Source organism: Thalassophryne amazonica, chromosome 10, assembly GCF_902500255.1.
Source record: "Thalassophryne amazonica chromosome 10, fThaAma1.1, whole genome shotgun sequence".
In the NCBI taxonomy this organism is placed as follows: domain Eukaryota; kingdom Metazoa; phylum Chordata; class Actinopteri; order Batrachoidiformes; family Batrachoididae; genus Thalassophryne; species Thalassophryne amazonica.
This window is the reverse complement of record NC_047112.1, coordinates 64,108,763-64,133,349: the sequence shown is the minus strand read 5'-3', so window position 1 is coordinate 64,133,349 and position 24,587 is coordinate 64,108,763. Positions and strand designations below refer to the sequence as shown.

Sequence of the window (24,587 nt, the reverse complement as noted above, 5' to 3'; positions counted from 1 at the left end):
ACCTGTGTTCTTCATCCATAACAGACGCCTGCCCATACCATAACCCCACCGCCACCATGGGCCACTCAATCCACAACATTGACATCAGAAAACTGCTCACCCACACGACGCCACACACGCTGTCTGCCATATGCCCTGGACAGTGTGAACCGGGATTCATCCGTGAAGAGAACACCTCTCCAACGTGCCAAACGCCAGAGAATGTGAGCATTTGCCCACTCAAGTCGGTTACGATGACAAACTGGAGTCAGGTCGAGACCCCGATGAGGATGACGAGCATGCAGATGAGCTTCCCTGAGACGGTTTCTGACAGTTTGTGCAGAAATTCTTTGGTTATGCAAACCGATTGTTTCAGCAGCTGTCCGAGTGGCAGGTCTCAGATGATCTTGGAGGTGAACATGCTGGATGTGGAGGTCCTGGACTGGTGTGGTTACACGTGGTCTGCGGTTGTGAGGCTGGTTGGATGTACTGCCAAATTCTCTGAAACGCCTTTGGAGACGGCTTATGGTAGAGAAATTAACATTCAATACACGTGCAACAGCTCTGGTTGACATTCCTGCTGTCAGCATGCCAATTGCATGCTCCCTCAAATTTTTGCGACATCTGTGGCATTGTGCTGTGTGATAAAACTGCACCTTTCAGAGTGGCCTTTTATTGTGGGCAGTCTAAGGCACACCTGTGAACTAATCATGGTGTCTAATTGGCATCTTGATATGGCACACCTGTGAGGTGGGATGGATTATCTCAGCAAAGGAGAAGTGCTCACTATCACAGATTTAGACTGGTTTGTGAACAATATTTGAGGGAAATGGTGATATTGTGTATGTGGAAAAAGTTTTAGATCTTTGAGTTCATCTCATACAAAATGGGAGCAAAACCAAAAGTGTTGCGTTTATATTTTTGTTGAGTGTATAACACCAAACAGAATAGTCATCTTCACCTTCCTTTCTATAAAACTATACATGGTCTGTTTTCCATCAGATATTGTGTACAAATATGGAATGATAAAAGCAATGTAACAGAGAGCTCATCATCATTGCAAACTTTTAAAAGAAAACTGCCTTTACATTTAATTCATGAAGCTTAGTTTTGGTTTTTAAGTCTTAAATTTGTTAATTTTCTTGGTCATTTTTTATTTGCATGCATGCATAACAGGGACTTTTCTGACTTTCTCAAAGTCAGAATGCAAGCTTGAGATTGAAAGCTCAAACTGCCGGTCACTCTGGTACTGCCACATTCCGATCTAATGGCTGCACTTACATATGAAACATAAGAAAAGGTACAATAAGAAAAGGTGGCCTAATGAGTTGTAAATTACCCCAGCAGTGCCATTTGGCACCCTCCGGTCAGAATAGGAGGTGGGAGAAAACGCTGGATTTTTCAGTTATATTAATTTGTGCAAATCTCACAGAGGGTGATCTACAAATATTCCTTGATTTGCATAACATGAACAAATGATGATTTGATTTGAACATGTGCAAATTGTAAGCAAAGCCACTTTCACACCGGGTTTGCTTCGAGTTGCTTTGTGTGGCGTCATGATGATGCAGGAATGTCTGCGTCAGGTGCACGCAGCAGGGGCAGAGAGGAGGTGAAGACGCAGCCTGCAGGTTCTCTGCACAGAAAAATCAGTGCACAGCTGCAGCCAGACTGTGCACTCTGATTTCTCTGCTAGTTTATATTTGTTCTTATGCTGAGCTGCAGGTCTGCTCTCTGAGTTCTGTTATAGTTTATCTTTCTTCCTTTGACCGCGAGCTGCGTGCGCGCACAAACGAACCATCCGTGAGTAAATGTGGAGATGTCTGGAGTTGATGTGGACATGTCCTGTCTCTGGCAATCAGTCTGTGAGCAGGACTTATGTCCTTTTTTGTCCTTTATTTAGCACAGTGATGAGAGAGTTTGAGTGGAGAGCGAGGAACTGCAGCAGCCAGACAGTTTTTTTTTTCTTTTAAGTGTTCACATGTGCGCGCGCGAACGAATCGTCCGTGAGTGGACTGGAGATGTCCGGACTTTTTACTGGATGTGGACATGTCCTGTCTCTGGCAATTAGTCTGTGAGCAGGGCTTTTATGGACTTTATTTAACCCCCTGGGGTCGAGCCGTCGTATACGATGGCTGATTGAGACCAAGCTTTAATAAATTGTAAATAACTTTTAAATGATTTGAGATAGAAACTTACTTTTATTTTTGCTGAAAAGTTAACTCCGCGGACGTTCGAGCCAGCCATCGGCCATCTTTGTACTCCTTATAGAAGCTGTGTGATGACGTACGCTATGTGAGTGTCCAATCGGAATTGGTTCACCGCCACATGGTTTTCCAACATCCAACCGTAGGGAAGATTTACCTCACGTGATAAACCAAAGATCGTTTTTAGGAGTGATGTGTTACTAGTTGACCCGTTTGAATAGCCATCTGGCTGCTTGCTCCAATGTGCCCTGTGCCATTACGCAGAGCTATCAGTGAAAGTGAGCAGATGGATCAGACGGCGGGCCTCTGATGACAATCTCACGTGCTCAAACACAGAGTGTGTGAGTTTTAGGGATGCTCCACTCCTCATTACCTGTGAATGTTATTGAATAAGGCTGTGGCAAGCTCTCTCGCTCCGGTGTAAAGCACTGTTTACCATATCAATGGAGCGAGGGGGGAGGGGCCACTCCTCAGAGTGTAAATGGGCCAAAGTGTGAAAGCTGCTTTCAGAGCAGGAGAGAACACTCCAATACATAGTAGAAGTAGAAGTTTGTGATGTGACCTTTGTGTAATAGTAGACAGAAATTGCTTTGAGATGAAAACAAACAAAATGCATAGACCATTTTGTATTTATTGTTCAAAATGTGCATTTGTGTTTATTATTTGAACCTTTTTGTTGTACAGTCATTCACACAAGAGCCCAAATTACCTTTATAAAGTGTCAAAACAGTTGTTTATTATAGTTTACTGTGTGTTTTGAATAAATGTGTGTGGAAAATTATTTCCGCTTTACTTTTTCCTTTCATATTTCTGATTGTAAACCTTTATTATACTTATAAAACACAACTATAGCATATATATTCTGAAAGTACAGGTTGTCCTGAAAAAAAGAGACAAAACAAAATTGTGGGATGCAGGCAGAGCTGTTAACAGCAATAATAAAACATTTATGCCAGGCGAGTGAACTGTCCAAAAATGCCCTCAGACTCCAGAGGGTTAAACACAGTTGTGAGAGAATTTAAGAACGAGGAGCTGCAGCTGCAGACAGCAGTTTTTTTTTCTGTGCTCTTTTTGAGCGTGTGGTTTCACAGCATTGTGTACACAGTATAAAAACAATCCTGTGTGATTTATACTGCGGGAACAATGGAACACAGCAGGAATCATAAATTGGCGTCGGGTAACATTGTATTGTGAGGGTGTAGCTTCCAGTCACGCTGAGTGCTGTCGCATTGCCCTGACTTGTGTTGAAACCACTTAATTTCTGCATTGAGCAGAGGACGCAAAAAAAATTAAACATGTTTAACTTTTGGCGTCCGATTCGCTTCGTCTTTTGCGTCCCTCGTGCTGTTGTGGCATTGAGCTACATCGTTTTGGCACTGGGTTGCTTCCACCTGGCGTCGTTATGACGCCGCACGACGCAGCTCGAGGTGGGCCCAGTGTGAAAGGGGCTTAAGACAATAGGAGCTTAATAACTAATTAAACAACTGCAGATTATAAAGAACACAATTATCATACAGTCGAGGGTATTTTAGCAATGTGTTATATTATAACATAACCTCAAATTTGTTCCTGTTCCTTTAATAAATGTGAGCAGTGTATAAAAGGGTATCGGCCTTGCTTTGGCAAGTAACCAGCATCAGACTGATGTCCCCTCCAGGGGGAGTTGTAGACCCTCATCAGCCTTTATCCACTGAATCTAGGGACAAGCACTGGCACCAGTGCGTCTCAGGTCCTACTTAGGACTTATACGTTTGTTGGCAATATACAGTAGTTGAGCTTGTGTGTGTATTTGATAGTAGATACTAACTAACTGGTATATTGATTAGCTTAAAAATTGTGAGAAAACAATGACTCACTGTGTCCATGTGTTGTTTTTTGATGTATGCAGATGATATTTGTGACTACTTTGGGGTGAAGATCGCCATGTATTTTGCTTGGCTGGGTTTCTACACCACCTCTATGCTGTATCCTGCTGTCATTGGCTTCGTGCTTTGGATGCTCACCGAGTCAGATCAGGTGATTAATTCATCTTAATATCAAAACACATCTGTAGGTAACACTCCAGGCTGACAGCTCCTGATGAATGTACTACACAGTGCATCCAGAAAGTATTCATAGCAGTTCACTTTTTCCACATTTTTTTGTTATAGCCTTATTCTAAAATGAATGAAATTCATTTTCTTCCTCAAAATTCTACACACGATATCACATAATGACAGTGTGAATAAGTGCCCTTTGAGATTTATCAAATTTATTAAAAAAATTTACCGGCAATGCGAACCAAGCTCCTGCTGCGGTCGTACAGGGACCGGATAGCCCTTAGCAAAGGACCCCGGACCCCGTACTCCCGGAGCACTCCCCACAGGGTGCCCCGAGGGACACGGTCGAACGCCTTCTCCAGATCCACAAAACACATGTGGACTGGTTGGGCGAACTTCCATGAACCCTCGAGCACCCGATGGAGCATGTAGAGCTGGTCCAGTGTGCTGCGACCAGGATGAAAACCACACTGCTCCTCCTGAATCCGAGGTTCGACCATCGGTCGAATTCTCCTCTCCAGTACTCTGGAATAGACCTTACCGGGGAGGCTGAGGAGTGTGATCCCCCTATAGTTGGAACACACCCTCCGGTCCCCCTTCTTAAACAGAGGGACCACCACCTCGGTCTGCCAATCCAGAGACACTGTCCCCGATCGCCACGCGATGCTGCAGAGGCGTGTCAGCCAAGATAGTCCCACAACATCCAGAGACTTAAGGTAAGGTATTTCATCCACCCCAGGAGCCTTGCCACCGAGGAGCTTTCTAACCACCTCGGTGACTTCTGCCTGGGTAATGGATGAGTCCGCCTCTGGGTCCCCAGTCTCTGCTTCCTCTTCAGAAGACGTGACGATGGGATTGAGGAGATCCTCGAAGTACTCCTTCCACCGCCCAACAACATCCCCAGTCAGGGTCAACAGCTCCCCACCCGCACCGTAAACAGTGCCGGTGGAGAGCTGCTTCCGCCTCCTGAGGCGTCGGACGGTTTGCCAGAATCTCTTCGAGGCCGACCGATAGTCCTCCTGCATAGCCTCCCCGAACTCCTCCCAGACCCGAGTTTTTGCCTCTGCGACTGCACGGGCTGTGGCTTGCTTGGCCTGCCGGTACCTGTCAGCTGCCTCTGGGGTCCCACCTACCAACAAAGATAAGTAGGACTCCTTCTTCAGCTTGACAGCATCCCTTACTTCCGGTGTCCACCACCGGGTTCAGGGATTGCTGCCGCGACAGGCACCAGAGACCTTGCGACCACAGCTACGAGCGGCCGCATCAACAATGGAGGTGGAGAACATGGTCCACTCGGACTCCATGTCTCCAACCTCCCCCGGGATCTGGGAGAAGCTCTCCCGGAGGTGGGAGTTGAAGACCTCCCTGAGAGAGGGTTCCGCCAGTCGTTCCCAGCAGACCTTCACGATACGTTTGGGCCTGCCAGGTCTGACCGGCTTCCTCTCCTCCCAGCGTATCCAACTCACCACCAGGTGGTGATCGGTTGACAGCTCTGCCCCTCTCTTTACTCGAGTGTCCGAGACACGTGGCCGAAGGTCAGATGATACGACTACAAAGTCGATCATCGACCTCCGGCTCAGGGTGTCCTGGTGCCACGTGCACTTATGGGCACCCTTGTGCTCGAAGATGGTGTTCGTAATGGACAAACTGTGACTAGCACAGAAGTCCAACAACTGAACACCACTCGGGTTCAGATCGGGGAGGCCGTGCTTCCCGATCACCCCCCTCCAGGTCTCACTGTCGCTGCCCACGTGGGCATTGAAATCCCCCAGGAGAACAATGGAGTCCCTAGTCGGAGCGCTATCTAGTACCCCTCCCAGGGACTCCAGGAAGGTCAGGTACTCTGCACAGCCTCTCGGCCCATAGGCCGAGACAACAGTGAGAGACCTGTCCCTGACCCGAAGACGTAGGGACACGACCCTCTCGTTCACCGGAGTGAACTCCAACACATGGCGACTGAGCTGGGGAGCAATAAGCAATGCAACCCCAGCTCTCCGCCTCTCCCCGTGGGCAACGCCAGAAAAATGAAGCGTCCAGCCCCTCTCCAGGAGTTGGGTACCAGAGCCCATGCTGTGCATGGAGGTGAACCCGACTATCTCTAGTCGGTATCTCTCAACCTCCCGCACAAGCTCAGGCTCCTTGCCCCCCAGCGAGGTGACATTCCACGTCCCAACAGCCAGGGGGTGTGAGCATGGACCGGGCCGCCGGGCCACCTGCCCTCGACCGCCACCCAATCCTCTCTGCACCCGACCCCCATGACCCCCTCTGCAGGTGGTGAACCCACAGGAGGGCGGGCCCATGTTGCTCCTTCGGGCTGAGCCCGGCCGGGCCCCATGGGCTAAGGCCCGACCACCAGGTGCTCGCGCGCGAGCCCCAACCCCAGGCCTGGCTCCAGGGTGGGACCCCGGCTCCGCCATACCGGGCGACGTCTCTGTTCTTGATCTTTCACTGGTCATGGAGGTTCTGAGCTGCCCTTAGTCTGACCCGTCACCTAGGACCTGTTTGCCTTGGGAGACTCTACAGGGAGCACAAAGCCCCCGACAACATAGCTCCTAGGATCATCCGGGTACGCAAACTCCCCCACCACGATAAGGTGGCAGCTAGAGGGGAGCACTGGGGCGGTTTGCAGCCGAGTGTGAGGCGTCCGGGATGAAAATCAGCACCTCCAAATCCGAGGCCATGGTTCTCGACCGGAAAAAGGTGCTTTGCCCTCTTCAGGTCGGTGGAGTGTCCTTGCCTCAAGTGGAGGAGTTTAAGTATCTCGGGGTCTTGTTCATGAGTGAGGGACGGATGGAGCGTGAGATCGATAGACGGATCGGTGCAGCGTCTGCAGTGATGCGGTCGCTGTGTCGGGCCGTCGTGGTGAAGAGAGAGCTGAGTAGGGGGGCAAAGCTCTCGATTTACCGATTGATCTACGTTCCGATCCTCACCTATGGTCATGAGATTTGGCTCATGACCGAAAGAACGAGATCGCGGGTACAAGCGGCCGAGATGAGTTTCCTCCACAGGGTGGCTGGGTGCTCCCTTAGAAATAGGGTGAGGAGCTCGGTCACTCGGGAGGAGCTCGGAGTCGAGCCGCTGCTCCTCCACGTCAAAAGGAGTCAGTTGAGGTGGTTCGGGCATCTTTTCCGGATGCCCCCTGGACGCCTCGCTGGAGAGGTGTTCCGGGCACGTCCCATTGGGAGGAGGCCCCGGGGAAGACCCAGGACACGCTGGAAGGATTACATCTCTCGGCTGGCTTGGGAACGCCTTGGGGTTCCCCCGGAGGAGCTGGGGAGGTTTGTGTGGATCGGGAGGTCTGGGCGGCTTTGCTTGAGCTGCTGCCCCCGCGACCCGACCTCCGGATAAAGCGGAAGAAAATGGATGGATGGATGGATTAAAAATTTAAACCTTTGGTAAAATGTAGCTATGGAATGACTAATGAAAATCATTAGTCAACTAGTGAGGTGCCATTACTCGTCGACGACTAATCTTGACAAGAAATTAATAAAGTCAAATCGAAGCAAGTTGATGATAATTAAAAAAAAAATCTTGCTTGATCTCTGTCTTCACTGAAACAATCTGTAAAGTGCCCTAGCGGTGCAGGTAAAGAACATTGAAGCCAACTGTCAGAAAATTGTGCTATCTGAATTGCCTGACTAGTTGACTAATTTTCTTCTAGTCAACTAGTAGGGCAGTACCTAGTCATAGTTGTGATGACTTACGAATGATCAAACTGGCCCTAGTTTTTATCTTCCTTTCTTATCATATGTGCAATTGTTCCTACTGTAGGAACTACAGCCTCAATACTGTATGAGTCAGCATAGTGGAACTGGTACCAGCTGCAGATGTTCCTACCAGCCAGAAAACGCCATGATTTTTATGGACAATTTAGAGAAGCTTCTCAGTTGCTTCAGCCTTATACCCCTGTCACACATAGTTGGAATCACGCAGAGTGGCATCGGACTTATGAATCGACACACATCCAAAAAGTGTCGGATTTCAGTTCCAAAACGTTCTGACAGCCATCTGCTGAAGTCCACACAGTTGGGTAAAATTGGCCAGCGGCCCCAAGTGTGATGCGCATGTTCAAAACTCTCCGGCTGCGGTCGAGATGGGACATCTATCCGACAGTGGTCCATGTGTTATCTGAGGACCATCTAACCGCAATTTACATATTCCGATGGCAGCAAAACGGGATCCGAAGAATTTGAACAAGATAGATCTGGCACCGCAAATCCTGCCGGTATGACCTGCACATGTCACGTATAAAAATGTCCACCCCCCCCCACCCCACACACACACACACAGCGCAAATGAACTGTTGAAATGTATGTGGCACGCTTCATCACAATAATAATTATGAATGATTATAATGTACAGTGAATATGAACAGCAGCTATCAAAAAGGTCTGTGCGCTACTCTGTGCACGCCGCTGCAAATCTGAACAGTTATATCCACAATAGGCCCTACAGTACAGATATTTGTCCATTCCTTCGCATGGGCGACTTAAATAATGTGAACTATTGTCTCTATCATAACACGGGCAGCTGCTTCTCTGCGTGGTGCGCACTAACGCGTCAGGCTCAGAGCTGAACGAATCTCACCTTGCAATATATGATCGCCTTCTAACTCTGTAGGAGATATGACATGGAACTGTTGTGCCAGGCTGTGACAGCATTAATAAACATGAATCTCACCTCCAACAGCAGTCCAGGAGTGTTTCACAGCACGAACGTGGACATAGTTGGTTCCTTTGTGTTTGATAACAATCTTCTCCTGTGATGTCTTATCCTTCTTATGTCTTATTACTTATTATATTTTTTTCTTTATTTATTTTTTTCTTTATTTATTATTTCTTTTTCTTGAGCTGCTTGGGTGGGTAGGGAGAGTTCCCATGGGATAAAGAAGCTTTTTAACCTACCATCCCTGGTTCTCAAGACCAGGCACCTAAGTGGCTCTACTCTACTCTTTTCTACTCTCCTATTTTACTCTTCCTTTTTAGATATTTAGATATACCTTTGTATACTGGCATAGTTGCATACATATGCATACACATACATACACATATACACACACACACGGCTGAGTGATAATTGCAGCCCCGTGTGTGTGCCGCGAAGCGCACATGCGCCATGCACACTCGCGCGCTGCGCACACGCGTGCACGTGTGTGAGGAACACAGCACTCCAGTCTGTGTTTGCCATCCAGACATTTGGAGATCGGGCAGTCTGGAGCGCCTTTTATGGCAGTCTGACATCAGTCTGTGGCGTCTACATACGCTCTGGATGCGATCTGACAGGTGTGGATGAGGCAGTCTGTCTGTGCTCCGACACTGCTGGCCATGCCTCAATATTTGCCATGTCTGGCATACTTCCAGCAAATTCTTGCTATGTGTGATGGGCTCATTCATTTTGTTAGCTTGCTTGCAGATCTCAAGTACGTTTTTCTGTTTGCCAATTTAATGAGTGTTAAAAGTACAAAAGTTCTTCAGCACAGCTTGTAAAAATAGTGCCAGTTTTTCTTTTCTTTTTTTTTTTTACATTTCTGACCAATCACTGCAAGCTTAACCCTTTTAGATCCAGAACCACAGTAAAGCACTCCTCATAAAGTAGGGACCCTTGTTAGTTCTTAGGGCCCTGTCCCACTGGCGTTTAGGAGGATTTGCGTATGGATTGTGCACAAAATTCGCCCATATTCGCCAAACATCCGCAATATCCGTGTAACATGCCTGTATGAGTCGTCTGTCATCCGAACACACCCGTGATCATCCGCAGAGGCACGCATGTCCACAGCCAGGATTTTTGAGCTGTTCATCCGCCTTGCATACTCCATATATACTCAATTCATACACAATATATACTCACTCTATGCGCTGTATATCTGCTGTTAACCGCTGATATCCGCAACTGACGGGGATTTGCGGCTTGGCAGCGGACCGGGACAGTGTGTAATACATATATATTGCGTGCCTATCATGTCCACATCACGAACTAAAATATGTTGTAGCGAATGCATACAGATTGGCCACGAATAAAGCGTTTTTATTACATCTGCTTTGCAGCTGATTTGCGGACAATCTGTGAATGCATGACAGACTCGTCACGTAAACCCAAAGTACTACAACCCTGGCAAAAATTATGGAATCACCGGCCTCGGAGGATTTCATTCAGTTGTTTAAATTTTGTAGAAAAAAAGCAGATCACAGACATGACACAAAACTAAAGTCATTTCAAATGGCAACTTTCTGGCTTTAAGAAATACTATAGAAATCAGGAAAAAAAAATTGTGGCAGTCAGTACAGTTACTTTTTTAAACCAAGCAGAGGGAAAAAAATATGGAATCACTCAATTCTGAGGAAAAAATGATGGAATCATGAAAAACAAAAGAACGCTCCAACACATCACTAGTAATTTGTTGCACCACCTCTGCCTTTTAGAACAGCTTGCAGTCTCTGAGGCATGGACTTATGAGTGACAAACAGTAGTACTCTTCATCAGTCTGGCTCCAACTTTCTCTGATTGCTGTTGCCAGATCAGCTTTGCAGGGTGGAGCCTTGTCATGGACCATTTTCTTCAACTTCCACCAAAGATTTTCAATTGGATTAAGATCTGGACTATTTGCAGGCCATGACATTGACCCTATGTGTCTTTTTGCAAGGAATGTATTCACAGTTTTTGCTCTATGGCAAGATGCATTATCATCTTGAAAAATGATTTCATCATCCCCAAACATCCTTTCAATTGATGGGATAAGAAAAGTGTCCAAAATATCAACGTAAACTTGTGCACTTATTGATGATGTAATGACAGCCATCTCCCCAGTGCCTTTACCTGACATGCAGCCCATATCATCAATGACTGTGGAAATTTACATGTTCTCTTCAGGCAGTCATCTTTATAAATCTCATTGGAACGGCACCAAACAAAAGTTCCAGCATCATCACCTTGCCCAATGCAGATTCGAGATTCATCACTGAATATGACTTTCATCCAGTCATCCACAGTCCACGACTGCTTTTCCTTAGCCCATTGTAACCTTGTTTTTTTCTGTTTAGGTGTTAATGATGGCTTTCGTTTAGCTTTTCTGTATGTAAATCCCATTTCCTTAGGTGGTTTCTTACAAGCTCGGTCACAGACGTTGACTCCAGTTTCCTCCCATTCGTTCCTCATTTGTTTTGTTGTGCATTTTTTATTTTTGAGACATATTACTTTAAGGTTTCTGTCTTGACGCTTTGATGTCTTCCTTGGTCTACCAGTATGTTTGCCTTTAACAACCTTCCCATGTTGTTTGTATTTGGTCCAGTCCACTTGGTGCAACAGCTCTCCAAGGTGTGATCACTCCTTTTTAGATGCAGACTAATAAGCAGATCTGATTTGATGCAGGTGTTAGTTTTGGGGATGAAAATTTACAGGGTGATTCCATAATTTTTTCCTCAGAATTGAATGATTCCATAATTTTTTCCCTCTGCTTGGTCTAAAAAAGTAACCTTTACTGACTGCCACAATTATTTTTCCTGATTTCTTATAGTGTTTCTTAAAGCCAGAAAGTTGCCATTTGAAGTGACTTTAGTTTTGTGTCATGTCTGTGATCTGCTTTTTTTCTACAAAATTAAACAACTGAATGAACATCCTCCGAGGCCGGTGATTCCATAATTATTGCCAGGGGTTGTATATGTGGCAGAAAGCGACATACCTGCCAGTCAGTGTCGGTCCGGCTGTGTAAATCCACAAAGACGTAATAGCTGCTGCAATCCAGGACTTTTTTTTAACACCAACAAAAGAAAGAGTTGCTGTAGCCACAACTCACGCTGAAGTCTGTTTTCTGTGACACTCTCAAAAAAAAAAAAAAAACACTGTCTCACACCGGCCTCCCCCCTCCCACTCCCCAAACTCATGAACAGTTAACCCTCGCATGATAAAATGAACAAACTCTGTGATCAACTTGTCCAAGTCCAGCAAATGCTCCAGAGGCTGTACTGTTGGTGTGAATAGTGATGCCAACGGCCCGAGTGAGCTTATTTTATGACCGCAATGCAGATGCCGTGCACGCTCAACACGTGCGCGATGCATTCATAATACACCCGTAATACTGCCGTGATAATCTCTATGTGTCGGATCAGTTTCCTCACTACATGCTTTATATAACCGTGATCGTTCATCATATATTCGCTGTATATTATTAATATATCTGTAATTTATACTGGGACATTTGTCATTTTTGGCCATTTTTGTTGCGGACGACAACGAACGCCTGTACTTTGTATACTCAATTCATGCGCAATTAATCCTCTCCCAGTGGGACAGGGCCCTTAGACTTGATCCCTCTGATGGAATGGTACTAGTCCTTGTGGTGGACAGACTCCTATTATCAGTTGGAAAAGATCAGCTTTGTTCCCATCTCCTAAAGTACTTCAGCAATAAAGACTTTTTTTTTCAAATTGATATAGCAGCGTGATTAAATCAAACTTACACTATAGGCTGAAGCGCGTGTTCGGTCTGTGATCCATTGTGTGCGTCTGGTGTTTCAGACGAGCCGCGACATTGCTTGTGTGTGTTTGCACTTTTCAACGTGGTGTGGGCCACCCTGTTTCTGGAGCGGTGGAAAAGGAGGGGGGCCGAACTGGCCTACAAGTGGGGAACACTGGACACGCCTGCTGAGTCCCTGGAGGAACCACGACCACAGTTCCGGGTGAGAGAATGTAACCCACTTACGCCTTCGTTCCTTCTCTCCTCTTTCATGCTTTTTCACACTTTTGTCTTATTACCGCTCTGCAGGGAGTCAAGCGCTGCAGTCCCATCACAGGATGTGAGGAGTTCTACTATCCTCCGTGGCGAAGGCGTGTATTCAGGTGGTTGGTTAGCCTGCCTGTCTGCATCCTTTGTCTCTGTTTCGTCTTCCTGGTCATGCTGATCTGCTTCGAGCTGCAGGTCAGCCATGTTGTTTGTGTCTCCTGCTTGTACATGTTTCAATAGTATTGTATTGTTCGGAATACATTTGAAAAATAGAGCACTGCGTTCATAGAGCACAAACCTCCGCCAACACTAGTTTCCAATTCCGCAAAATTTTACCTTGGAAAAAAATTTCAAGGCCAAAGTCCTGTTAGAAGTGGCTTTTCATGAGCTAAATTAAATATGATCAAATGTCAGGAGTATGTATTTAGTTTATGCACTTGGATTGTAATTTTTTGTGGTGTTGTCAGATTTTCGTTCCCCCCAGTTTTTCGGTTTCTGAATTCTTTTTCAGACAATTTTCATAGAATATTGGTTATCTCTGCTATGCACAATTTGACGTTGCTTTTTGGCACCTGGTTTCAGACTGATAACTGGAAGCAGAGGTGGGACAAAGTCACTCTCAAGTCATGAATCAGCAAATTCCAAGTCAAGTCTTAAGTGACCGCCAATTGTTTGCAAGCTGACTTCGTCTCACCTCTGACTGGAAGATAGCAGTATTGTAATGTAACGAAGTAGAAATACTTCGTTACTGTACTTAAATAGAATTTTGACGTATCTGTACTTTACTTCATTATTTATATTTCTGGCGACTTTCACTTTTACTCCACTACATTTCCCCAATAAAATGTATACTTTTACTCTGATACATTTCCCATAAACATCTTCGTTACTAAAATATAAAAATAGAAGACATTTGATTGGGCAATGCCTGTTTGCAGAGGTGAAAGTAAGCCGGAGCACAGCAGATACAGTCATCTTCAACCGCACCACAGCGCCTTTCACTCCTGCAGCGTCAAGTGTTGTTTTTGACATAAAACACATTTAAAACACGAAAAAATAAAAGAAATAAAAGATGATAAAAAAAAGATGACAGGTTGAATCTGCACCTCTGCTGAGGAAGACGAGACTGTGGAGGATAAAAACCATCTGTGCCTTTGGACTCCAAGCGCGCACACGCACACGCTGACGCACACACGCTGACGCACACACATACGCATGGATCGGCTCCTGCTGGAGCCCAGTGCACATATCTGAGTTAACACACACTTAAGGAAAAAACTTCAGTATCGACAAAACTGACCGGCGTGTCTACTTCATTTTATTTTATTTGAAATTTACACAGAGAAACAGTGCATAAAAGCGGCGCTGCGTTTTGGATTCAAGAGTGCAAAGAGTGCTACATTTGGTTGCTTTGCAGTGATGGTGGTGGTGATGCTTGGAAAGCTGTTTTTTTTTTTTTTTTTTTTTAAACTTTTCCTTAAATTTTGGCACAACTGTTCAGCAATAAATGACTGTTCTATTTCACAAGAACCTGGCTGCTGTGTTTAACAGAAAAATGTGTGTAGGTCTTCCAGGAAAAAGACTGCATGGTCTTCAGAAAAAGAACGGCGCTCATCTCGACACCAACTGTCTGGTTTCTCCTGACACCACACTGGCTTTCTTTTTGTGTCGCTGTTTCACTCTCCACTAATTTTGGATTTTACTTTTACTCAGTACTTTTACTTAAAGTACATTTTATATGAGAATTTTACTTTTGATACTTAAGTACAGTTTATGCCAGATACTTTCAAGTAACATTTTTAAAGGAGACTTTAACTTTTAACCCGGCTCTTCTCTGGTTAGGCGTCTCCTACCCTCGGGCCAGCCCACGCGTCACTGTGTTTTGTGATTGACAGACTAAAAGCATATCTGGTTGTTTTGTGCACATTTGCAGAATAAATTGTTATTTATTCGGACTTCTTATTGGCCGTTCATTTACGCCCCCTGGCATGGGTCCGTGTACTTCACTTTCCCAACAGAAATTGTCATTTCAGCACTAGAAATACATTCACGGGTGCACAAATTAGCCATAATTGGATGCTTAAATTAACCAGGAAGGAGTTTCATAAAGAAGGCCATATTTATAACAAATAAAGTAGATATCAATACGTTCAAAATGGAATCAATTTGGAAAGTTTTATTTACTGCCCACATGAGCTTTTCTTTGAATAAAATTCGACCACAAAATGTTTTTTTCAGAGTTCAGAGGTTTCTCCCACAATAACTGTTTACCACAGATGTGCCAAATTTACATATTTCATAGCCAGTATAGCTGGCATTAAGGAGCCAAGAAATGGAAAGGCTTCTTTGAGTGTAATGGTATGTTTCTGTTGGGAACGTGCAGTGACACGGACCCACAACAGGGGGCGTAAATGAACGGACAATAGATGAGCCAAAAAGATAACAATTTAATGTTGTGAATGTGCACAACGAAATACAGACAATCACAGGTTTTGACTTCAGTCAATATACAAAGGTGACGTGTGGGCAAGCTCGAGGATAGAAGACATCTGTCCAGAGAACAGCCGGGCCCCACACGATTTCCACTGCCAACGGATCTGAAGCACACCGGAGCCGCCAAGTCCTGAGTCCCCAGGTGGCTACCGTCTCCAGCTGTCAGACCTGGTACTGCTGGCAGGAGGCAGAAACAGTTAATGTCATTTTTGTCATGAGAGGAGAACTGAGGACCACGATCCGAGACAATGTCAGTTGGTATCCAATGCAGACGTACATCGTGGTGGACCAGGAGGTCTGCGGTCTCCTGGGCAGTTCGGGAGGGCCACGAAGTGGGCCACCTTGGAGAATCGGTCCACTACTGTGAGGATGGTCGTCATGCCCTGGGACGGCGGGAGGCCCATGACAAAGTCCAGGCCGATGTGTGACCAGGGGCGATGAGGCACCAGAAGCGGCTGGAGGAGTCCTTGAGTCTTCTTATGGTCCACCTTGCCCCTGGCACAGGTGGTACAGGCCTGGACGTATTCCCGGATGTCGGCCTCCATGGATGCCCACCAGAAGCGCTGCCGGACCACTCCCACGGTTCTTCGCACCCCTGGATGACAGGAGAGCTTGGAACCGTGACAGAAGTCCAGGACTGCAGCTCTGGCCTCTGGTGGGACATATAGGCAGTTCTTCGGGCCGGTCCCCAGTGGGCTCCGTGCCAGGGCCTCCCGGACGGTCTTCTCCACGTCCCAGGTGAGGGTGGCCACGATAGTGGACTCGGAGATGATTGGTTCCGGAGGATCTGACAGCTCCGCTTTGACTTCCTCTTTATGAACCCGGGACAAGGCATCGGATCTCTGGTTCTTGGTCCCGGGGCGGTAGGTGATCTGGAAGTCAAAACGCCCGAAGAACAGTGACCAGCGGGCTTGCCTGGGGTTCAGACGCTTGGCGGTCCGGATGTACTCCAGGTTCTGATGGTCCGTGAAAACCATGAATGGCACCGCAGCTCCCTCCAACAGGTGTCTCCACTCCTCAAGAGCCTCTTTCACCGCATGGAGTTCCTGATTGCCCACGTCATAGTTCCGCTCTGCCAGGGTCAACCTGCGGGAAAAAAAGGCACAAGGGTGGAGGACCTTATCGGACTCCCTGCTCTGGGACAGCACGGCTCCTATCCCTGAGTCAGAGGCATCCACTTCAACCACGAACTGACGGCTAGGATCGGGCTGCACCAGAATTGGTGCAATCGAAAACCGGCGTTTCAACTCCCTAAACGCGGCTTCACACCGATCTGACCAGGTGAAGGGGACTTTGGAGGAGTTCAGGGCTGTCAAGGGGCTAGCCACCTGACTATAGCCCTTAATGAACCTCCTGTAGAAATTCGCAAAGCCGAGGAACTGTTGCAGCTTCCTATGGCTTTTTGGTTGGGGCCAATCTCTCACCGCCGCAACCTTGGCTGGATCAGGGGCGACGAAGTTGGAGGAGATTATAAACCCCAGGAAGGACAAAGAAGTGCGGTGGAACTTGCACTTCTCGCCCTTCACAAACAGCTGGTTCTCCAACAACCGCTGCAGGACCTGACGTACATGCTTTACATGAGTCTCAGGATCTGGGGAAAAGATGAGTATATTGTCCAGGTATACAAAGACGAATCGGTGCAGGAAGTCCCGCAAAACATCGTTTACCAAAGCTTGAAACGTCGCGGGGGCGTTGGTGAGGCTGAACGGCATGACCAGGTACTCAAAATGACCTAATGGGGTGTTAAATGCCATCTTCCATTCGTCTCCCTTCCGGATCCGAACCAGGTGGTACGCATTCCTAAGATCTAGTTTGGTAAAAATTTTGGCTCCATGCAGGGGCGTGAACACTGAATCCAACAGGGGCAACGGGTATCGGTTGCGAACCGTAATCTCGTTCAGCCTTCTGTAATCAATGCATGGACGGAGTCCGCCGTCTTTCTTGCCCACGAAAAACAAACCAGCACCCATCGGGGAGGTGGAGTTCCGGATCAGCCCGGCAGCTAACGAGTCCTAGATGTAGGTCTCCATTGATTCGCGCTGTGGACGTGAGAGGTTGTACAGCCTGCTGGACGGGTACTCAATGCCCGGGATCAGATCAATGGCGCAATCGTACAGACGGTGCGGGGGGAGAGTGAGTGCCAGATCTTTGCTGAAGACGTCAGCAAGATTGTGGTACTCCTCAGGCACCGCCATCAGATTGGGGGGGATTTTAACCTCCACGTTAGCAGTCAAGCCGGGGGGAACCAAGGATCCCAAACACTCCCGGTGGCAGGTCAGAGCTGCGTGTCGTCAGAGCGAGCTGCAAAAAGTTTGTACCTGAGTTTTCAGAGGTGGGGTTTGTAGTTGCCATCTGCCACGCCGGTGTTTGCCAACCCGGACAGTGGGAATACCACCTCAACCGGCAACTTAGCCCAGCGACTGGACAGCAACAACGTCCGAGGCCCAACGTGGTGAATTCACTGAGGCCGCGCGCTGCGTCACGAGTGCCGCTTCCCCGAGGCCTCGTGCAGCCACCGCGGATCCATCAGCGCGGAAACACCGAGGCCGCGCGGCACCAGCGCAGTGCAGACCCATCCCGGTGACAAACAACGCAGGCTGTTAACATCGGCGATCGACAAGCTGCTCATAAGCCGACCATGGGGCCTAAGAAGGTTCTGACAGCGGAGGAAGGTGACGATATTAAAAAATCTCTGGACTTTTTTATCAGAGGAGATTTCTGTTGTGAAGCAGCAACAGAAATCAATTATGGATCTGGTGGAGGAGGTGAAGGCATTACGGCTCCAGAATGCCGAGAAAGACCGGCAATCTGGTGCAGCTGGAAAATAGAGTGGCTGAATTGGAGCAGTACACCAGAATTAACGACGTCATCATCACAGGTCTTCACATCAAACCACGGTCCTACGCACGGGCGGGTAACAGATGAGAGCGGAGGGGAGCCCAGTGAACAGGAGGTCAGCTCTGTGGAAAAACAGGTTGCTGATTTCTGCTATCTAAAGGTATAGAAATGGATTTAAATAACATTGAAGCGTGCCACCCTCTGCCCCGGAAGAAATGACGGTGATAAACGAACCGTTCATCATGAGATTCATCAACAGAAAACACAAAACAGCACTGTTAAAACAAGGAAGAAAACTGAAAGGGACAAACGTATTCATCAATGAACATCTCACCAAACGGAATGCCGACATCGCCAGGAAAGCACGCTTCTTGAAGAAACAGGGAAAAATCCAGCACACATGGACTTCAAACTGTAAAATATTCATCAAACTGAACGGATCACCAGAACAAGCAAAAGTCATGGCAATAAGGAACATCGAGGAGCTGGACAAATATGAACAATAGTGTTTCTTAAAGTGAGGATCTGGACAAATATGACCAATAAGGTATGAGGACACAAACACATCACAACACCATGACACAGACCAGAGGAACCTATTCATCTACTACCTATTCATCTACATCTGGAGACAAGAAGGATATAACTCAAAGGATTGCTGATCATGGAAAAGTAGAACTGAGAACATTTAAATACACAGACCACAATGTACTGGACTTGGAGCACGATATAGACCCGGACAATAATTTCTTCTCAAATATCAATGACAGTTGTTGCTATTATACAGATGAACAGTTTAATCGGATCATTAAAACGGATAACAAATTATCAATAATCCATTTCAACAGCAGAAGTCTATATGCAAACTTTAACAACATTAAAGAATATTTAAGTCAGTTTAAAAAAATATTTAACATAATTGCTATATCAGAAACATGGATCAATGAAGATAAAGGAATGGATTTTGAACTGGATGGATATGAATTTAATTGTGTAAACAGAAAAAATAAGAGTGGAGGAGGAGTGGCTGTGTATGTGGATAAGAACATGGATTATAAAATAGTAGACAATATGACAACTGTGATTGATAACTTATTAGAATGTATAACTATTGAAATATGTGAAGAAAAAAGCAAAAATGTATTAGTCAGCTGTATATATAGAGCACCAGGATCTAGTATTAAAACATTCACTGACTGTATGGGAAAAATGTTCTCAAAAACTAATCAAAAAACTGTGTTCATTTGTGGTGACTAAATATTGATCTGCTCAATCCAAATAAGCATAAAATAACAGATGAATTTATCAGTATAATGTACAGTATGAGTTTATATCCAAAAATCACCAGGCCAAGCAGAATTACATCCCATAGTGCTACCTTAATTGATAATATATTCAGCAATGATATTGAGAATAACACTGTGAGTGGATTATTAATCAATGACATTAGTGATCATCTACCAGTTTTCATCGTTTATAATAGAAACCATCGGCGGAATCAGCCAGAGGAGAAAATAAAATACAGGCGAGTGCGGACAGAGGAAAACATGAACACACTAAAGAAGGATTTACAGGAGCAAAACTGGGAAAAGGTATACAGTGAAAGTGATGTTGATAGTGCATATGAAACTTTTTTACAAATATTTACATCATTATATGATAAAAATTGTCCAATTAAACAAGACTACAGAAAACAAAAAATCCAAGCTCGACCATGGATGACGAAAGGGTTACGAAATGCATGTAATAAGAAAAATACACTGTATAGAGAATTCATAAAACTAAAGACTAAAGAGGCAGAAAATAGATATAAGAAATACAAAAATAGATTAACTAATATTATACGGGTATGTAGGAAGGAATATTATAGTAACATATTATATAATAACAAAAACAATATTAAAGGAATATGGGATATATTAAATAGCATTATCAAAAATGGTAATAAAAAACAGAGTTACCCTCAGTATTTCATTGATAATAATGTCAAGAAGGAAAATAAGGATGAGGTAGTCAACGGTTTTAATAATTTTTTGTAAATATTGGACCAAGCTTGGCAGAAAAAATTCCCGATTCCCAACCTGAGGATTGGGATAATAATCTCATAGAAAGAAATCCCTGTTCAATGTTCCTCACAGCAGTGGATGGAAATGAAATTATAGACATTGTGAATAATTGTAAATATAAAACATCTACCGATTGAAATGAAATTGATATGGTGGTGGTAAAACAGGTCATTGAATGGATTGTAGAACCATTAACATACATCTGTAACTTATCATTTCAAACCGGTAAATTTCCCAATCAAATGAAATAGCTAAGGTTGTGCCGCTGTATAAGACTGGGGATAGACACCACTTCACAAATTATAGACCTGTTTCTTTGCTTCCACAATTTTCCAAATTATTAGAAAAGTTATTCAATAATAGATTAGATAAATTCATAAATAAACATAAATTACTTACTGATAGTCAATATGGATTCAGAGCACATAGTTCAACATCACTTGCATTAATAGAATCAGTTGAGGAGATTACAAACGCCATAGACCACAAATTACATTCAGTTGGAATATTTATAGACCTTAAAAAGGCTTTTGATACAATTAATCATGACATATTAATCAATAAACTTGAACAGTATGGGATTAGGGGGTTGGTGTTGCACTGGGTGAGAAGCTACTTAAGTAACAGAAAACAGTTTGTGAAGTTGGGGGAATATACATCATCATGCTTGGACAATGCTTGTGGCGTCCCACAGGGGTCAGCATTGGGTCCAAAACTGTTTCTAATTTATATAAATGATATTGTCAATGTTTCCAAAATATTAAAATTAGTATTATTTGCAGATGACACAAGCATTTTTTGTTCAGGGGGGGATTTGCAGGAGTTACTGAGGAGGATCAGTATAGAAATGGGAAAATTGAAAATATGGTTTGACAGAAATAAATTATCATTAAACTTAAGTAAAACAAAATACATGTTATTTGGCTATTGTAATACAGACATACAGGTTCAGTTACAAGTCGAGGGGGTCGATATTGAAAGGGTACATGAAAATAAGTTTCTGGGGGTGATAATAGATGATAAGATAAACTGGAAGACTCATATAAAACATATACAAAGTAAACTGTCAAGAAGCATTTCAGTTCTAAACAAAGCGAAACATATTCTGGACCACAACTCACTCCGCATTCTTTACTGCTCACTGGTTTTACCATATTACAGTACTGTGCAGAGGTATGGGGTAATACTTATAAAGGTACAACACAATCACTATCAGTAATGCAGAAAAGAGCTATAAGAATTATTCATAATACTGGCTATAGAGATCATACAAATCCACTATTTTTACAATCCAAATTCTTAAAATTCACAGACTTGGTTCATTTTCAAACAGTACAAATTGTGTATAAAGCAATAAACAATTTACTTCCAGCAAATATTAAAAATATGTTTTTTAACAGATCAGGGGATTACAGTCTGAGGGGGAAATTTAATTTAAAGCATCAGTGGGCACGAACAACATTAAAAGGTTTCTGTATTTCTGTCTGTGGGGTGAGGATGTGGAACAGATTGGGAGTGGGGCTCAAGCAATGTCCAAGCATGAACCAGTTCAAACAGCGGTACAAAAATATGTTTTTTTCTGGGTATAGGGAGGAGGAAGGGTAATGAGGGTTAGGGTGTTTTTGTTTTTTGCTTCGGCTTGTAAATATATAGTATTTTGTATGTAAGTAGGTATGTGTAGGTGTATATTTATGTTTGTGTATATATATGTGTATATATGTATATGTGTATGTATGTTGATGTGTATATGTATGCGTATGTGTATATATATGTATATATATATATATTGATATCGGTTTAGGTGTGTGGGAATTTATGTGTATATGTGGCAAAGGGTATTACTGGTTGTGGGGAAGAAGGGGTAGGGATAAATAAGCTGATGCTTCACCCTACCCCTTTTCGGACATGTTGGGTACACAATAGGAACTTTTTTGTTGTCTTTACTGATCTATCTTGTAATTGTTGTTGTATCAAATGTTCGAAATAAACAGTTTTCATTCATTCATTCATTCAGGTTTCGCTCCACTGAGCCACAACCCCAGACGGCCAGTCAATCCGGGGATTGTGTTTTATCATCCACGGGAAGCCCAAAATTACGCGGGAGGTAGAAGGAGTTACATAAAACTCAATCTCCTCCCGATGATTCCCAGACACTACCAGAATTACTGGTTGTGTCTTGTGTGTAATTAAGGGAAGAGGGGTGCCATCTAGTGCTCGTACCTTCAATGGTGAAGGGAGCGCCACTAGAGGGAGCCCTACTTCCCTTGCCCATCTGCTGTCCAGCAGATTCCCTTCTGACCCCGTGTCCACCAGTGCCGGGGCTTGAAGGGTTAGATCCCCACTCAGGATCGTAACTGGGAGACGTGCGGAGATGCGTGTGTGTCCCACGTGAATTTCTTGGCCCACCCTTAGCCCAGTTTCTAAGGGCGGGCGTTGGTGTTTAACCACTTGGGGCAGTTTTTCTGCAGATGCTCACTCGAGCCGCAGATGAAACACTCCTCGCAGGCCAGTCTCCTCTGTCTATTGGAAGCTCTCAATTTAGCCCTGCTCGTGTCCATAGCATCGTCAGCAGGGGGAGCTGTAACCACGCGGAGCGCGGAGGCTGTGGAGCGTGGGGAGGGCGGAACCTTTTCGGACCCGGAAGGGAGAGGGACAGCGCGTGCCCGGCCACGTCCTTTGTCTCGCTCCCGACGACGTTGTTCTAACCGATTGTCTAATCGTATAACCAGGTCGATAAGCCCGTCTAAATCCCGCGGCTCATCCTTGGCCACCAGGTGCTCCTTTAGGACCGATGACAGTCCATTTACAAAGGCGGCGCGGAGTGCAGCAGCATTCCAGCCGGACCTCACAGCCGCAGTGCGGAAATCGACTGCATACTCGCCTGCACTCCGACGCCCCTGTCTCATAGACAGTAGCACCGTTGAAAGGTCTCGCCTCTATTTGGATGATCAAAAACCTGTTTGAACTCCCTCATAAACCCAGTATATGTCGTTAGGAGCCATGAGTTCTGCTCCCAGAGTGCCGTAGCCGAGGTGCGTGCCTCACCTCAAAGCAAATTAATCCCATAAGCCACCTGGCTGGAGTCTGACGCGTACATGACGGGACGCTGTGCAACGACAAGCGAACACTGCATCAAGAAGTCTGCGCATGTCTCCACACAGCCTCCGTATGGCTCCGGGGGACTTATGTATGCTTCAGGGGACGGTGGCGGGGGGGGTCGTTGAACGACCATTGGAATGTCTATATTCGGCACCAGGACAGGAGGAGGAGGAACTGCAGCCGCGCCCTGTGCGCGCGCTTCCACCTGAGCGGTGAGAGCCTCCATCCTATGAGTATGACGTTCTGCTCGGTCATTAAATCCAACCGAGCAGTGAAGGCGGTGAGGATTTGCTGCATCTCACCTACCACGTCTCCTGCTGGCGCCCCTGCACCCTGCTCTTCCATTGGTTGTTCAGCCGATGGTTGACGCCCCTCGGAATCCATGACGTTGGCCGAGATATCCTGTTGGGAAAGTGTAGTGACACGGACCCACAACAGGGGGTGTAAATGAACGGACAATGGATGAGCCAAAAAGATAACAATTTAATGTTGTGAATGTGCACAACGAAATACAGACAATCACAGGTTTTGACTTCAGTTAATATACAAAGGTGACGTGTGGGCAGGCTCGAGGATAGAAAAGGTCTGTCCAGAGAAGAGCCAGGCCCCACACGATTTCCACTGCCAATGGATCTGAAGCACACCGGAGCAGCCAAGTCCTGAGTCCCCAGGTGGCCACCGTCTCCAGCTGTCAGACCTGGTACTGCTGGCAGGAGGCAGAAACAGTTAATGGTGGGTGTGTGTGCACACACCCAGTAGAACAATCAGCAACAGTCTCTCTGTTAATGGGTGGGAAAAACACCTCCACCTCCGAAACAGGAACAATATACGTGCAGAGCCTGAATGAACTACTTATCAGGTTTGGTGTGAGGAGTGAAGAGCATCGAGCGGAGTGAGATTGCATCAGAATTTTGGCTCTCTGTTGGGACTGTTTACACAGAGACTGCTACCTGCTGCTTTGGACTTGAATTAACAGTCTTTTTCAAGACTTTTTTACTTTTTTACCTTTTTACTTTTTTTACTGTGCTCCAACGCCTAAGGAAGACCTCTAACGGTCGAAACATCGCGACGGAGCACTTTTATCAGCTAACTTTCATCAGCGTTGGCAAGCTAACTAGCTTGCTAACGCTTTCGTTTTTATTATTTTATTA

The 24,587-nt window shown here is 45.4% G+C and overlaps 1 protein-coding gene across 1 annotated transcript in view; it reads left to right on the top strand.

The window, feature by feature from the left end:
- ano8b (anoctamin 8b) overlaps window positions 1-24,587 on the top strand; it is a 216,655-nt gene that overhangs the window by 148,087 nt on the left and 43,981 nt on the right. The window contains 4 exon segments of the mRNA XM_034180124.1: window positions 4,075-4,202; window positions 12,736-12,754; window positions 12,757-12,896; window positions 12,983-13,135. Of these exon segments, the coding sequence (XP_034036015.1) occupies window positions 4,075-4,202; window positions 12,736-12,754; window positions 12,757-12,896; window positions 12,983-13,135 (440 nt within the window).